We start from the raw sequence: 18,732 nt of genomic DNA, 5'->3' as shown, positions 1-18,732 counted from the left end.
AAAGTCGCTGGACCATGATCAACTGGGCAGGGCTTCAAAATGGTAAACAAACTGAGATGTACAGACAGTAATGTAACTTTATAGAAAGTATATATACATTGATCTATCATAAGTAGTTCCTATCAATCTGACTTGAGCAGAAAACTTATTAAAAATTGCTTATTAATTGAAAGTCACTGGACCATGACATAAAAGTTGTCAAACTGATATGAACTGATAGTAATGCAACTTCATACAAAATATCATTATCTATCACAAGTAGATCCTATCAAACTAATTTAAGCTGAAAACTTAACAATTGTTGACACCATCACCGTCACCATTGGCGGAAATGCAATCCCTATGTCTCACTTTCCATGACTTTCGTCACAGGCGAAACAAATACAACGCCTATACTATTTAATACAAACCATTGTTTGAATTGAACACACAGATATCATCAAAAGCTATTTATTCTAGTTTAATAATTACATTTAATGATATCAAGTATTCTTATACACTAACCTCAATGTAGATATAATGTTTGGCACTTTCTATACAATGTAAATATGCTGTTTGTATTGACGTCTCCCGTCTCTGTATACCACATGACCAACCACCAGCACTTCTAAGTATCTGAAAAAATACAGTGAATTAAATACTGTGTCAAAAGTGAACAAGGTGTCATAAAACAAATTAAAACTTAAGAGAATTTGCTATGTGATTTGGACCTAATAGAACAGATTACAGTTTATCATATTACATAGTACAATAAACCACTTTCGAGTTATGTCCTTCACCAGAAAAGTTTGTCAATTATGCGCACCTTCATGACGTCATTTACCAGATAGAGGGGACCGCCTGTATCCCTGCACTATCAAAGTTCATCAAGGGTCTTTGTGATCGTCATTATGCAACATAAACTAGAAGTAATGCTTGTTCTGTAGGTACTTAATCACAATTCCCTAATGACAGTGCTGATTATCAATTATAAGAATTTAATTTACCGAATAATTCGTGCAATATAGCATCATATTTTCTCAACCGCTCGCTCAACATGGAATGGAAGTGACGATACCCCTAAATGCACGAATGATGTTCACTAAAACCAAAGTGGTCTATATATAAAGATTTCATTCACCTGTACACAATATTTCATAGTATACTATTAAAAATTATATTTGACCCACTCACAAGTTATTTGCTCATCATTAAAATTGTCTTTTATTTCACTCTTCAAATAACATTCTTTTTTCTCTAAAGCAGCAATTAGTGATTTGTTCAAAATACTTTCATTTTCAAACTATTATCACTCTGACAATAGTAAATTTAATATGTTCAGTGACTGATCCAGGATAGATTGAAGAGCATGTACCCGCCTAGAAATTGGGAATTACACACCCCTTTTCAAAAATCCTGGATCAGCCCCTGATGTATGACATAGATTTTCAATATCATTTAACTTGCTTAAGAGTTACTACACAAACCTGTGATTTAACTTCATCACACTGGTCCCTAATTACCTGGGGAACCAGGTTATGTGGAGTGTATCCTTTTGGTACCAGTAAAGGATAATTACGATTGTTTTTTGCCTTCTCTACCTGTTAAATAAAAAAGAAAAACACACTACTTTCTGTATTTTAAGAAAAAATTTCTTTGAAATAATTATTAACAATGACCGTAATTTACTTTAATGCGGACATTAAGTTAAAAGCAGACACATACCAGACTACAGTAAATCATATACATTGGTTGTTTATAATAATTAGCTAAATCTTTTTATCAGTTTTAGTTTACTTTTGTAATATTTCGGAATATTTTAACATTTACTGAATTATCAAAGTAACTTGTTAAAATGAATTTCTGAATGAGTGTTATTGTGGTTCTTTACAAAAAAAGAACTACAAATTGTCAAGTTACACTTCATTTAAAAGGAAGGAATAAATCACTTTTCTTCCATGTTATTTTGCAAGGGTAATGAATTAGATGACATTAAATGCCTGTGGCTATTCTTACAGGTGTGAAACAATTGACTTAATGAAAAACAATTGTGTTTTTTTATTATACTATTTAGTGCTAAGAAAATTTCACTTATCCAAATTGGACTTAAATTGAACAAATTTATTTAAATTACAAAAACGGGAACACACAGAAATATTTTATCATGTGGAATTTTGCGTCAACCAATTTTAAGAGAACGAGAGTCTTTTTCAAGGACAGAATAAGATTTGCATAAAATGTGAAGAATTAAGTACTAAGATTCTAGCGCAAACAAATCACATTACAAACCTTCGTCATATTCCAGCGCCCTATAAAATGTCTGGCAACATCTCTTGCTGCTTTCCCATAAACAACTCCACCTATATCATGCCAAGGCATTCTGGGAGTTTGTGTTCTGTCAATAAAATCTTAAAAAAGCAAAGCAACCAATGTTAACTTGCAAGCAAATTCAACAAAAGGAAAGATAAGAAAGATATTGTTAAAATGACAGAAAAAAGCAATATGTAATGTACAAACATTAGCCTATGAGAAATATGATTAACCCTTCTTTCAATTGTACTATATATATCTCACTTGCTTTACATAACAAAAAGTAATTGATAGAAAGCCATGTAACAGCATGGGAGCAAATATCACTTAAAAAAATACATAAATTTTCTGTCATAAATTAATATTTCATTTACACATAATATTCAGAAATCATGTATATTAATTTTAAATAATTTTTGCGGTCATATAAAAATGAGGATAACTCCTGAGACAAGGCCTAATATATAACATGGATATAAAATATCAGTGGTTTGTCATGAATGCACTTAATTGAATGTTGTGTTCTAACTTCAAGATATTTGTTATAGGAAATACAAACATCAAGCTGTAGCCTACCAGATATTCTCTTCTTACTGAGTAGGAATACAGTACTTGACTTCTTTCTATGTTTACTTTAAAAAACAATTGTAAAACATTTTTCCTTTCCTAAAACTGAGTTCTTGTTTTTTGGGGGGTTTAAATAATTTTTTGTCTTTACTATGAGTTGAGATTTTATCAATTTTTACATATCATTATTTATCAACTATTTATATTGATCATCAAGTTAAGTGTTGTGAAATTTGAATATACAAAGAAGGTTTTAACCATTGGTTTACAGAAATCAAGGCCAAATTTATTATCCAGCATGGACACTATCAATTACTGTCTTAACTAACCTTCAAATGGATCATGTAAATCTACAAAATCTTTGTAAATAAAGTTGACATAGTCTTTTCCAATCCACATCTTACTAGATCCAACCAGTCCTAACTCATCTATTTTCATTTCACTATTAGTTTTATGTAGGATAGCAGGTGTATCTAAACTGGAGAAAAATAACCATGATTAACACATTAATGAAGAAAGAATAGATTACAATTGCAGATGAGATATTCGACATCTTATTCATGTAAAAATGGATTGTATTCTGTATTTAAAACAAGAGTGCACACCCTGAAATGTTTTGCCTTTTTTTACTCATCTTTGAATTTCAGTTGAAAGTTTGTAATTTGAAGGTTTTACTACAACTATCCCGTAAACTTAACATTAATGTTCAACGAAAATGATGCTACGGTCAGATGAACCTTGCCAGACAGACACCTTACAATCATTCCATACAACAAATATAGTGGTCCTATCACTTATAGTACTGTAAATTCAGAAATTATTGCAAGGTTTTTGTTATTGCGATTAATGTGACTGGTTGTGTATCATAATAAGAACTGGCATTCTGATATCTGACATATCTATCTGTATGCAGATTTTCTTGAAATCGCAATAATTAACCTCACATTTTTGTCCATTCTTTAAAAATTGCAATAATAGATGCACCAAAATTATTTCTGAATTTACAGTACCTGAGAAAAAAATCCAACCACAAAAATCTTAACATTTACCAATGAACCATGAAAATGAGGTTAAGGTCATATGAACGCTACCCAACAAACATGTTCACCTTACAATCATTCCATACACCAAATATAGTTGACCTATTGCTTATAGTATCTGATAAACTGACAAAATTATGAAAACTTATTATTGACCAATGAACCATGAAAATGAGGTCAAGGTCATATGAACCCTGCTAGACAGACATGTACACCTTACAATGGTTCCACACACCAAATATAGTTCCCTTTTGCTTATAATATCTGAAAATAGACCAAACCACAAAAACTAAACAATATCCAATGAACCATGAAAATGAGATCAAAGCTCAGATGAAACCTGCAAGTAGGACATATACACCTTACAATCATTCCATACACAAAATATAGTTGACCTATTGCTTATAACATCGGAGAAATAGACCAAACCACAAAAACTAAACATTATCCAATGAACCATGAAAATGAGTTCAAGGTCAGATGAACCTGTCACACGAACATGTACATCTTACAATCATTCCATACACCAAATATAGTGGCCCTATTGCTTCTATTATCTGAGAAATGGGACAAAACACAAAAACTAAACATTGTCCAATGAACCATGAAATTGAAGTCAAAGGTCAGATAAAACCTGTTAGTCGGAAATACATCTTATGCTCTTTCTTTACACAGATGAAACCCTGCCAGTCGGACATACATCTTATGATCATTCCATACATCAAATATAGTTGACTTGATGCTTATAGTGTCTTAGATATGGATTTGACCACTTAACTTTAACCTTAATCACTGATCCATGAAATGAGGTCAAGGTCAGGTGAACATTAACTGAGGGACACATAGACATTGCAAAAAACCCATTTTCCAAATATTTTTATCCTATTACTCATAATAAGTGAGTATCTTGACTGAATTTTGTTTTTTTCAAGCATCAACTGAACCATGAAAATGAGGTCAAGGACAATGAACATATGACAGACAGAAATATTATAACATAAGGTATCTGTATACAAGGTATGAAGCATCCCAGGTCCTCTTCCTTCTGAAATATAAAGCTTTATACAAATAGTTTACGTTGTCACCGCCGACAGATCGTAATCCCCATGTCATGCATTCTGCAACTTTCGTTGCAGGTGAGACAAAAAAACTAAAGTATTGGCACAAAACCGACAGTATATAATTTTTCATGATAAAAAAATTTACTCATACTGTCTTCTTTTACATTTATTTGTTGATTGTATTTTATTTTTTACAAAGGTAGACCTATGTGACCTATCATCTCCCAATAATATAAGCAAAAATAGCTCAGTATATTTTTTACAAAAGGAAACACCCCTTTAATCAATTGAGTTGGAAAACTAAAATATCAGGAGAACAATATTATGAAATGATTAAGATTGGTGGAATTCTGTCAGGCACCTTCAAACTAGTTGCAGATTACAAACTGGCATAAAGAGAAGTTGGTAAGTCCATGTTTTAGTATAAGAAACCCTAATAATCACTCAGATAAAAAAATAAAATGGCAGGTGGACAAACTTCATGGCCTGTCTGTGTAATACCACTTTTATGTCACTTTCATTTCATGTTAAAATACTAATAGGATGAAAACAAAATACCTTTGAATTTGACAATTGTAGGAAATTAACCCTATCTTGGGAGTTTCAAAGCACTTTTCTTTTTTTATTTGGTGTTCCTATAAAATATTTTGGAAACTTGAGGTGACCTGGTTTCTAAAGCTTGTAAACAGGAAAAAAAGGTGTGAAAAGTTGCTTTGTTTACTTCCGGTGAATGTTATTTTCTTAAATGCAATAAAAGGATGTGTAAAATTTTCACTGTAGTACTGGACAGGATTAAACTTTATTTGTGCCAATTTATTTAAAACAAAGGTAATTCAAAACAATTTTTTGAAAAATGCTAATTTAACAAAGACTAACAGGAGAAAGACAATGGTGGTATTACCCCTGAATAAGAATATGTGCAAGTTTGTTTCAAATCTGTCAAGTATTTTTCAAGGAATTGCAGATTAACAAAAATGTGACAGAGACAATGCATACATTGATTCAAGATGACAGAAGTGATTCCTAGGTGTTCCCTCAGCTGGACACAATAAGAAATCTAGAAATAATCAATACAATGAAAATACATATATTCAGTTTGCATTATAAATGCAGTGAAGATAATATATAAAATATTTATAAAACTTACTAATCCAGTTCTTCTTTAATCCCATCTAAACTGTCTTTTCTATCGTGTCTAATTCTATCTTTCTGTAAAATAAATACTATCTTCATAAAAAGAACCTTAAAGAGATCTTGTGCCATTGAACATGTTGAATATTTAATTTCTATCTTTTTTGTAGAAAAAACACTATCTTAGAACTCATAAAAAAGAACCTTATATTTCAATGTCAATTTTAGTTCTTTGTCCACGCCTGGTTGACTGATTGATTGATTGTTGGTGTTGAATGCCACTTTCAACACTCTAGGCTATATCATGGTAGCTAGTCTCCATCGGCAGAGGAAGCTGGAGTGCCCATAGAGAACCAAAGATGGGATAACGGGAATTCGTTGTCAATTAAGATCGGTGTCAAACAAACCTACCATGAACTCACAACCTCAGTGTTTGGAGCTAGTGATACTGCAGATGAACTACTTAGACCACTCAGCCATTGAGACCCCTGGAAACTGATAAGGTGACATTTATAAATGAGTTGTTCATTCTTTTTATCATCATTGATCATGTTAATCTATAATACAATAAATGGAGAATGTGACCATTGAACACAGATGATGCCCCTCGCTCACTTATAACGTTATAAAAGAACAGAGTTCCAATGTCCCCCGCATTGCACATATTTTATGTATCCAAGGTACAAGGGCAATAACTAAAAAAAGCAATTTTTTTTGTTCTTTCAAACTTTTTATCTTAAAATATCTTAGAGATATGAAGGCTTCAGAGCAAATGCAATGTGATTTCCATTATAACTTATATTTCCAAGGGCATAACTCTTTAAAAATATTTGATTAGCACTTATTTTCGAAAGTTTCAAAGACATTGCTGATATAAACCTATAATATAAGTTTCATAAAATTCTGGCAATAATTGTACAGATGAGCACGCTGCCTATGTAATTTTCCATATAAATCAATATTTCCAAGGGGCATAACTCTTTTAAAAATAATTGATCTGCACTTATTTTTGAACTCACCAAAGACATTGATGATATAAACCTATAATATCAATTTCATAAAAATCTGGCAAGAATTGTACACATTAGAGAGCTCATAAGGCAATTTTCCATATAATTAATATTTCCAAGGGGCATAACTCTTTTAAAAATTATTGATCATAACTGATTTTCGAACTTGTCAAAGACATTGCTCATATAAACCTATGATTAAAGTTTCATAAAATTCTGGCAAGAATTGTACACATGAGAGCGCTAACAATGCAATTTTCCATATATTTAATGTTTCCAAGGGATATAACTCTTTTAAAAATACTTGATCGGCACTGATTTTCAAACTCGTCGAAGACATTGCTAATATAAACCTAAGATATAAGTTTCATAAAAATCTGGCAAGAATTGTACAAATGAGAGTGCTAATTTTGCAATTTTACATATAGTTAATGTTTCCAAGGGGCATAACTCTTTTAAAAATAAATTATCAGCACTTAATTTCTAACTTGTCCAAGACATTGCTGATATAAAGCTATGATATAAGTTTCATAAAAATCTGGCAAGAATTGTACACTGGAGAGCGCTAACAACACTGGACGGGCCAATAAAGAGATAAAACTAGAGAACTGTAAAAGTGATGCCTCCAAAATCGAACTTGATCTGTGTTTTGTGGTAATAAGCATTGTGTATAAGTTTCATAACATTATAAGGTTGAGGAAAACTAAAGTTAGAGAACGGAAACGAAAAATTCAGAATTTTTCCAGTTATGAAGCGGCATAACTCCAGAATGGTATATAAGTGACGCCACCCAAATTTGAACTTGATCTGAGTTTTGTGGTAATAAGCATTTTGTTTATTTCATCACATTTGGTTGAAGCAAACTAAAGTTAGAGAATGGAAACCAATTTCGGGATGTACAGGTTGTTAGTTTTCTCGTTTGAATTGTTTAACATTTGTCATTTCGGGGTCTTTTATAGCTGACTATGCGGTATGGGCTTTGCTCATTGTTGAAGGCTGTACGGTGGCCTATAGTTGTTAATTTCTGTGTCATTTGGTCTCTTGTGGAGAATTGTCTCATTGGCAATCGTAAAACATCTTCTTATTTTTATATCTACATACAGACGGACATTGAAGGGTAAACCTTAATGCCCCCTCCGCTACGGCGGGTGCATACAAAACAAAAAGTAGTAGATACAGAACAGAGCCTTATAGCTTTTCTGCACGGGAAGTCAAGGTCAATGCCTGAGGACCACGATCTGACTACGAGTGCAGAAAAACTATACGGCTGGATGTTACCATCCCCTTACTTTTGTTACTTTTGTTTTGTATCTGACTTGTACATTTTAATTAGAATGTAATACATTTTGCATTTTAAAGGAGTTCGAATAATTAAAAAAAGATTAAACACATAAATAAAATGTTTGCACAGGCCTGTTTATGTACTATGATGTTTGGAGATATTTAGTCTTTAATAAATAAGGGATTTTGCATTAACACTTGTGCTTCTCAATTCTTTAAGCTATGTTGGAGAAAAATTATGGCGGATTACTTTGTTACTTTGTGAAATCAAAAAAGCAAATATATATATATATAAAAAAAGCCTTTTCCTTTTTTTATTGGGAATAAAATGTAATGAAAAATAATTAATTGATTTTGTCTTGTTTTGGATTTTTGGATCCACATAATTTTGATATTAATTGTTTCAGTTTATTTTTGTGCTCATTTGAGTAAAGAGATATTTGGGTATATGTTTTCATTTACCATCCAAATGTCCAAAATGAATAATAGTTTATTTGACGTTGAAACTGATTTAGTGCTATCACAACTAGTCTTGAACAAATTTATCAAATGTTACCGTAGAAATTTATCAGAAGAGTACAGCAATTATACTACTAGTAGTACTATACTATATGTTGTGTGTACTATATTTACTATCATTTACACATTCATTCATTGACAGACAGTTAGAAAAAGACTTTAGTCTATACACGTATACTATTCTGCAAGAATTAATAATGCATGCAACCCTGCCACATTTTCTGGTACTATATATACTGTGTACTCGTACTAATTATGAAGCAAACCAAAGAGAGGTTTGTACATGGAAACATTTTATGGGTACAGTTACTCATGCAGCCAGTAAATTCGTAGCCACTTTATTTAATTTCAGCATAACAGTGGGATTTTTACAGATGTATCATTAAACAATGGAAATCTGAGAAATTTACTAGATGTGGATAAGTATTTTTTTGGGATCGTAGAAATTTATCAATATTGACACAAATCTTAGATCAACGTCAATTGTTGGTTCTTAATGTCTAATTTTGGTTCTTGAGGTCCAATTTTAGTTCCTAAGGTCTAATTTTGGTTCCTATGGTGCAATTTTGGTTCATATCAAAACTCACACCACTTGATACAATACGCTTATAACTTTGAAGATTTAAACCCGTCAATGCTTATCAAATACTTACAATTTTAGATGATATCTTAGATGATAAAGGTTGTTTCTTTGATTCTGGAAATCCAGCTATCTTTTGAGGTTGTTGTAGTGTTGATTGAAATTTTTGTACATTTAGAACTAAACGCCAGCGTTTACGAATGTGTTCATCCATTTCTTCCTCACCATCATGAGATGTATCTTTATTATTGTTGTCTTCCTTGCTTTGACTTTTTGTTATGGAGGCTCGTAACTTCCGTCTCGCCCAACTTTCTCTAGATGCTGTAACTTTTGTTGAAGTTTCCTTTACCTCCATAGGCGAGGGTGATTTTTTTCTCATTTGCATCTCTCCAGAATCATTTCTAATCTTCTTTGATGGCTGCTCATTAGGATCAATGAAAACAGGCATATCCTCTTCTAACTTTTTGAATCCTTTTTCAATTATTCCATGTTCACTGATTTTAGACTTTGTTTTACTCTTTCTGCCTTCGTCTTTTTTATTCTCAGTAGATTTATTTTTCAGTTTTTGTTTCTTATTATTCTCTAATTCTATCCTAAATTCTTTTGCTGACTTGGTCCTTTGTATGCCGTCAGCTGTTGACGTATCTTCTGTGATTTCATCTTGTCTTATCAAATGAATCTTTTCACCCTCCTTTTGTACACTTTGGGGGGTTTTGTCTTCCTGAACTTTTGAGCAGTTAGAAGTAATTTGAGCATTTTTCTGTATTAAAGCCTTAGCTTTAGAAGCAAGAGCTTGATTTTGCATATAATTGACAATATTTCTCATCTTTTCATTGTCATCAGGCTGTTGAGAACTGACTTCATGAACTATCACAGACACTTCCTGTTGATTAACAATCGTGGTCCCATCATCTCCTCCCTCAACTTTGTTTGTATTATTATCACAATTACCTGAAGGCACATCTATTTCTAATATATTTGGAATGACAGAGTCTGAATGTTTATAAGCATCTTCCTGATTGATTCCCACAGTACTTTCCTCAGTATCATTTGTATAAGCATAGCCGTGAGGACTTTCTGCTCTGTGTCCTGAACACACACAAGATTCCTGATTATCTGTTTGATTTGGCAAAGATTTAGGCTCGTCTGGAGTAAATAAATCTTTATGACGATTTGGACTAGGTGGTGTTACACATATAGTTATGCCTTCATTATCATCCTCACTGGTTACAGCTTGGCCATTTAACTGAAATTACATAAAAAAGTAACTGTAAATGAGAGTATTATTATATAATATAAACTATATTTAAATCATATCATCTAATTATAAGATTTGAGAATTTTTTTTATTATAAAAAAAGAAATGATTAATAAATATAATAATTGTATATTTTTTGTTAAATGACTTTCACTTTTTTGTGGAGACTTGAGATTTCTTTCCAAGCATTACACAGTACTGTTGAAGAATTTCTTATCTTTTCTATAATTTGTAAAATGTCATGCAAAATGTATTTGAATAGATCAGTTGTTTACACAGGTGTTAATTGAGCTTCCTCTATAATGCTCAACTTTCCTTATTATAGAAGTGGTGTAGATTTGATTGACATCTTAATGGATCATGATAATTATTTTCACATAAACTGCAGAGAAGAGCCTACTGAATAAGCTCCGAGCATCCTCCGAGCATGCTCGGAGCTTCCTCGTAAGAATAAATCTATGATCCCTAACAAAGGCCAGAGGCTCCTGACTTGGGACAGGCGCAAAAATGCGGCAGGGTTAAACATGTTCTTTGAGATATTACATATTTTAAAAATTATTAAGATATTTAAGATCCCTTAAAAATGTCCTTAGAATAAGGATTCACAAATACAAGATAGCTTATTTCCATTACTGGTGTTATAGTGCTTTTTTAAATACATGTAAAGTAAATGTGAGATTAATATTACCTGTACAGGAGGGACATGGTCATAAATAACACAACCTAAATCTGTTAATCTGTGAATAAAGAAAATATTTATTAGTTTACATGGTTCTCGGGAATGAAATATTAAATATTGTAAATTCAGTAATTTTTGCCATGTTTTAATTATTGCAAATATTGTGACGAAATAGGTCACAAAAAATCTCATTAAAAATTTTCATAGCATTATTTTTATGCAGCTACTGTTGTGATGTAGAAATTTAAATCAAGCAACTTTATCAAAGTGTACTTTTATCAGCTTCTTTTATTTGTGTTATATGATATTGCTTTAATTTGTCTCCTGCCATCTGAAGTTTGTACTTGGGATATCCTTTTCCCGTATTTTCTTTAAAATAGTATGCGTCTAGTTTTACTCATTACTTAGGTACCATAACTATGATTTGACCTACTTGTGTTGTGCATCATCCCATCGACCATAACAAAGGTCAATGCCACCTAGGAATGCTACTTTTTGATCCACACATACAATTTTCTCATGATGAGCCCACAGTAAAACACCACCAGCACCATGATCAGGATGTCGTAATATCTAAATATAGAACATGTTCTTAGATAATCTTGATATTGATAACATTCTCATATTTTTGTCAAGTTTCAAAACTCAACTATTCCTCAACTATCTTTATTTATAGTTAAACATATGCATGTTTTGTAAGCCACCATATGATGTGGTCGTCTAAGATTATCATGAAAATTTACCAAATTCATTAGTAATGTCCACTTCTGTAAGTTCACATTCCTAAGTCCTTTAAGATATATTTTCCTCATGTCAGATCTATATTTCTCAGTGCAAATATCGTGAATAGCACAAATAACTTAAAAGCAAAATTTTTTCATATATACAAAGATCTCATTTCTAAGTTTGGCTGTACCTGTAGAAACTTCATTACAAATGGAATATCACATCCTAATTTTTACCACAATATTGTTTCTAGAGCCCATTATTTTGAATACTAAATATGTATTACCATTAGTTATGAACACTTATGGTCCTACATCCTGTTGATTCTTATATTTTGGCATTGCACACATTCTTTTCTCAGACTTTTTATGATGTTTTTACGATAAATTTGATGTGTACTGATTGATATATCAGTCTGAGGAAACATGGCTTAATTATTAGTTATACATGGCTTTGAACTAGCTTTCAGTAACTACAAGTACTCATTACTTAATGTCTCTTCTCTTTTTGTTAATTGTTTTTGTGCTTCATGCTGATCTGATGAGTCAAACCTTTTCCAACTTATTTTTAGAGTTTATTCTTATGTTGTACTTTTAAACCACTGTCCTAGGTATGTTGAGGGAGGATTTGAGTGCTAACAAGCATGTGTAACCCTGCCACATTCTTTATACAGTCAGGAGCCTGTATTTCAGTGGTTTTCGTCGGTTACTGTCTGCCATAATTGTTTTTCGTTTATTGTTTTAGCATATATAAGGTCATTGGTTTTCATGTTTAAATTGTTTCACATTTGATCTACATCCTTTTATAGCCTACTATACAAAACTGAAGGAGCTTGACATGACCTGGGGAGAAGCCGAAACAAAGGCTAAAGACAGAGTTGGATGGCGAAATCTTGTGGCGACCTTATGCTCTGCCAGGAGCGAAGAGGATAAGTAGGTATACAGTATGGGTTTTACTCATTGTTGAAGGCTGTACAGTGACCTGTTGTTGTTTACATCCTTGTCCTTTGGTCTCTAGTTGATAGCTGTCTCCATGCATGGCAATCAGACCATATCTCCTTATTTTCATATTATTTATAATTGATATTCCTCCTATGCAAGCAACTTACTTTAATATTTTCTGGACATGCCTTTGATAAAATATGTTTGCTGTAGATACTACTGATATTTAGTGCCACTGACATTTCTTTGTACAATAAAATAAATATTTTTACTCCTTCTTTCTGCAATGGAAAAAATACAAAATATACAAGTTATATAAACACCTTATGGTACGGCATATAAAAATTTTTCAGAATATAAATAAAACGAGTATGTGTCTACAGGCCAACATGCTCTGTCCCATCATTTTCAGTGAACTAAGAAATCTTGATCAAAACACAAATTTGGCATATACATGTATATCAAATATTTTACTTCATAGTGATAATGTGTAATAAGTCTTGCATCTTGATGTGACCACAAACTACCTTTATCAATAAACAGCTGTGCCATGAGTGCATGATACGCCCGTCACTTTTTCAAAGAATAAAGTTCAATAACTCCTCAATGTCATATCAAAAATTTATAAAAAACTAAAGGGAGGTTGTTTCAATAGATATAAACCAGTCACCAAAGTTTCATGAAAACTGCTCAAAGCACTTTTGAGTTATTGTCCTAAAACTGGAAAATCCCCCCTTTTTATGAATAAAATCCCATAACTCGCAAATGTAAAATCTAAAATTTATAAAAATGGAAAGGGAGCTCACATCAATAGATATAAACAATTCACTAAAGTTTCTTGCAAATTGGTAAAAGTGTTTTTGAGTTATTGTCGGAAAACTGAAAAATCCCCCCTTTTTTAATGAATAAAACCCCATAATTCGGAAATTCAAAATCTAAAATTTATAAAAATCCATAGGGAGGTCACTTCAATAGATATAAAAAATTCACCAAAGTTTCTTGCAAATTGGTAAAAGTGCTTTTGAGTTATTGTCAGAAAACTGAAAAATCCCCCTTTTTTTAATGAATAAAACCCCATAACTCGGAAACTCAAAATCTAAAATTTATAAAAATCGATAGGGAGCTCATGTCAATAGATTTAAACAATTCACCAAAGTTTCATGCAAATTGGATTAAGCTTTTTTGAGTTATTGTCTGACATGTTGACGACGGACGAACAACAGTATACCATAGTATGTCCCGTAAACGGGCGTATAATAACCGAAACTTTTAACTGACTGTAAACCAAAACTTAAACTCATAACAGACAGACAGACAAATAAACAGACCTACAGACTGGAAAACATTCTGTGTGTCTACTAACCGAAATTAAAACAACAATAATTCTAAGGAAAACTATAAATATATAGTAACGTGAAATGAAGAAACATTTTTTCAAACAAAGTTAACCTTTGAATGGTCATCACAGTACTGTTCTTTCACTTTTTCAAACCATTTCTACCTTTAATATTATTTCAATCCAAAGGAATACAGTATTTTGATGATTTATCTCATTGAAATGTAACCCCACATCACCTTTTATTTATATTCAATAGTTTTGAAATATCCTATTATAGTTTGTTCTTAAACAGTGTTAACCGTGGCATTTTATCAACTTTCAATAGTCTTCCCTATTTTTGTACTTTATTGGGGTATAGTAGCAAGACTAAATTACTGTAACAACTACAATATTCTTCCAAGAAACCTCAGATCAGTGTTTGGTGGATAGTTGTCTTACTGGCAATTATACCACATTTCTCCTTATTTTGATAAAATATGGAGATAATATCTCAGTGAAAGAAAATCAATCAAAGAAAAACAAGTCACTGTAAATCAATCTAACTTAATTAAATTTCAAACTGATTTCAAGGGTTAAATCAATTGTTCAGGAAAAGCTGAATTAATAAGACATTTAGAGATCTATTTTTAAGCAAAACTTCATTTTCAAAGTCTAAAATGTAAAACAATTCTGGGATTTCTTGGAAGAATAATCAAACATTAATGTCGTTAATGTAATATCATAATGAGTTGTGATATTGTATTACAAATTTCCTTGACAATATTTTAATTAATTTTAGATAAAGGTATTTTCTGTACTTGTAATACTGATTTCATAGAAAAAAATATATGGACTTTAGCAGATTTTATTATCACACTGCAAGCTACATGATAATAAAGCCAATTTAAAACACCGTAGTTTAAGCTATTGTGTATTGTTATTCATGGTTATTACAACATAATGGGAAGAAATCTATAGCACAAATAACAAGATTTTATTTCAGATCACACAGTTACAAAAGTATATATCATGAGAATGCCATTCTATCTTTTTTATTATAGCTTGAAATATACTGCTAAACGGAAGGAGACTCTTTGAAAGAATTTCCCTTTCAGTGCATTTTTCTTAAAGATCGTTTACGGTTGACACAATATACAAAATATTCATAAACAAGAATTTGCATGTGTTGTCATGCTAAGCAGACACTACTCATAATTCAAAGTATTGGAAAACAGGAAGTAGGTGTCTGACAGATCAATAAGCGTTCACCTGTTTCAACTTATCACTGTCAAGCTGCTGACCATCTATGAAATCATTCCGTTAAGTAGTACTGGAGAAATGTGTGACAAATACCAGTATATTAAGATCATTCAACATATTGAAAATTCAAAGTATTGGCAAATAGGAAGTATGTGTCTGACAGTTCCAATAAAATGCTCCGCTGGGCGCAGCTTTATACGACCGCAGAGGTCGAACCCTGAACAGTTGGGGCAAGTATGGACACAACATTAAAGCTTGATACAGCTCTGAATTTGGATTGTGATTAAATATTTGACACAGCATAGGTTTCTGACACAGAATGAATGTGGTCTAAGAACTTAAAAAAATTTAATTTACCTATTATGGTCCAATACCCAAAATCTAAATACATGGTTAGATTCAGCATAACAAAGAATCCAATTTTTGATGAAATCAAACAAAGTTTAATTTTTGGACCCTTTTGACCTCAATGTGGACCAATTTGATAACGGGGCCCAAAATCAAAATACATGGTTAGATTCAGCATATCAAAGAACCCCATATATTCAATTTTTGTTGAAATCAAACAAAAAAAAAGTTTAATTTTGGACCCCAACTTGGACCAATTTGAAAACTAGGCCCATAATCAAAAGCATGTTTAGATTCAGCATATCAAAGAACCCCAAGAATTTAATTTTGTTAAAATCAAACTAAGTTTAATTTTGGACCCTTTGGACCTTAATGTAGACCAATTTAAAAAACGGGACCAAAAAATTAAAAATCTAAATACACGGTTAGATTTGGCATATCAAAGAACCCCAATAATTCAATTTTTGATGAAATCAAACAAAGTTTAATTTTGGACCCTTTTGACCTCAATATAAACCAATTTGATAGCGGGGCCCACAAATAAAAAATTCGTAAGGGTTCCGCGGAACCCAGTGTCTCGCCTACTTTTCTGTTAATCGCAGGCTCAACAAAAATGAGGTAGTAAATCAATAAAAATATTCCTCTTGATACTATCTTCTGATTGTAAGAAGCTTCTGTCCAAGTTTGGTAAAAATCCAGGAGAGTTTATGAATCTAATAAATGTTTAAAAACTTTAACTGCAGACTGAATGTAATGTTAACTGGAAGAAAACAAAATTTCCTTCTAGATACTAGCATTTGATCATAAACAAGCTTCTGTCCAAGTTTGGTTCAAATCCAAAATAGTATAAGAAAGTTATTAAAATTTTAAAAACTTTAACCACAGAGTGAATATGTTGTTTCCTGGCAGAAAATCTAAGTCCATTTAAAAGTAAAATACGGAAAAAATGGATTTATTTTTTTACAAAATTTCCTTCTAGATACTAGCTATGATCATAAGCAAGCTTCTGTCCAAGTTTGGTACAAATCCAAAATAGTATAAGAAAGTTATTAAAATTTTAAAAACTTTAACCACAGAGTAAATATGTTGTTTCCTGGCAGAAAATCTAAGTCCATTTAAAAGTAAAATAAGGAAAAAATGGATTTATTTATTTACAAAATTTACTTCTGGATACTATCTTATGATCATAAACAAGCTTCTGTCCAAGTTTGGTAGAAATCCAGGATAGTTTAAGAAAGTTATTAAAATTTCAAAAACTTTAACCACAGAGTGAATATTTGTGGACGCCGCCGACGGAATGTAGGATCGCTATGTCTCGCTTTTTCGACTAAAGTCGAAGGCTCCACAAAAATCTAAATACATGATTAGATTCAGCATATCAAAGAACCCCATATATTCAATTTTTGTTGAAATCAAAATGACCTGTGCTTAGCAGAGTAGTAGAAATTAGCAAGTTTTAAGTCTTTGGTTTAACCCAAATGAAAATGAAAATCACAATAGCAAAGTACCGTTTATTTACATTCCCTGAAATAGATAAGGGGGGAGGTGGTTGTGTAAAATATGACTTACAGCTTTTCTCTCCAAAACTTTGTCTAGTCTCCATCTATTCCAATCCATAGTGTGACGCTTTAAGTAAATTTCAGGACTCAACCTGTAAACAAAATATTTGGATCAACACAAGTTTTGTATACTATCAAACGCAAAATGATATTCAATGTAATTGCTACCATATCTTCCTTTAAAATCTAAAATTGATGTTATAACAATATATTTGTACACTTATATGCTTATAGTTGCACTCTGAAGGTTTTTTATTGTGTTTTAGTTTTGGGACAAATCATTTAGATAGTCAAAGAGGGAAGTTTGTGTCCATGTAAAACTAGTTAAAGTTAAACCCACCCCAATAGTGCCTGTTCAAGTGAGGCTGTCTCACTGATAAGTAGAGCTAATTATATATAATCTTCAGGACAATACATATGATTATGATCTTTCCTAGTAATGTCCATACGGAAGAAAAGTATAAACAAATTATTATGAATAAAATTATAAATTTAAATTTCCAACCTTCCCTAAACAGGATGCAGGAAACTCATCCTTTATTTTATCATTTTATTCTGTAAAAACTTAATCATCTAAAATAAGCACTTCTAATGTCAAGAAGACTATAGCAATATGGATTATTTTGTCAGAATTTATGCAACTGCTAGACAACTGTGTTAATATTATAAACTACCCGATTCATATAAGGAATAAAACCACTAATTCATAGCCCCATTGCTTTCTATGTTAAATTCTGCAATTTTAAGCATTCATGGCTACTTTGTCTTAAGTTCAAATAAAGTGGCAGATATTTCACGTCAATTCTATACCTTATCCTGACTTGTGCTGAAAAATTCAACATACCTTTAATTGTATATTAGAGCGTACTGGTGCCTGGAAGTTTGGTAGTACAAAAACAGGTACTTCTGAACTGAACAACAGGGCAAATGTGCCCTCCTATTATAATTTTATTATTCGAAATAAACTTTCAATTAGGGTCCTACAGTGATCCCAAGTTCTTAAGCTTTCATTTGATACCAAATTTACCCAAATATTTTACTTATTGACAAAAATACAGCTATGCGTAGGAACTATTTTGTTTAAAATATGTACTACTTTCTGGCATGTTCTTTCTGACTGGGCCCGAATTAGTGGTTCTATATATACGAATGATAACTGGCGACT

At 31.7% G+C, this 18,732-nt stretch overlaps 1 protein-coding gene across 7 annotated transcripts in view; it reads right to left on the bottom strand.

Annotated features, from left to right (window-relative positions):
* Positions 1 to 18,732, bottom strand: part of LOC127725823 (phospholipase D1-like) — a 65,536-nt gene that overhangs the window by 11,575 nt on the left and 35,229 nt on the right. For all 7 annotated transcript variants that reach the window (XM_052233111.1, XM_052233110.1, XM_052233112.1 and 4 more), the window contains 10 exons: positions 17,578 to 17,659; positions 13,250 to 13,363; positions 11,849 to 11,988; positions 11,425 to 11,473; positions 9,552 to 10,724; positions 6,105 to 6,166; positions 3,186 to 3,334; positions 2,269 to 2,387; positions 1,467 to 1,580; positions 505 to 615 (listed from right to left, as the gene is read on the bottom strand). In XM_052233111.1, the coding sequence (XP_052089071.1) occupies positions 505 to 615; positions 1,467 to 1,580; positions 2,269 to 2,387; positions 3,186 to 3,334; positions 6,105 to 6,166; positions 9,552 to 10,724; positions 11,425 to 11,473; positions 11,849 to 11,988; positions 13,250 to 13,363; positions 17,578 to 17,659 (2,113 nt within the window). The remainder of the gene's footprint in view (positions 1 to 504; positions 616 to 1,466; positions 1,581 to 2,268; positions 2,388 to 3,185; positions 3,335 to 6,104; positions 6,167 to 9,551; positions 10,725 to 11,424; positions 11,474 to 11,848; positions 11,989 to 13,249; positions 13,364 to 17,577; positions 17,660 to 18,732) is intronic.

This window comes from Mytilus californianus, unplaced genomic scaffold, assembly GCF_021869535.1.
Source record: "Mytilus californianus isolate M0D057914Y unplaced genomic scaffold, xbMytCali1.0.p SCAF_15, whole genome shotgun sequence".
NCBI lineage: Eukaryota > Metazoa > Mollusca > Bivalvia > Mytilida > Mytilidae > Mytilus > Mytilus californianus.
This window is presented reverse-complemented; position numbering and strand designations above follow the sequence as displayed.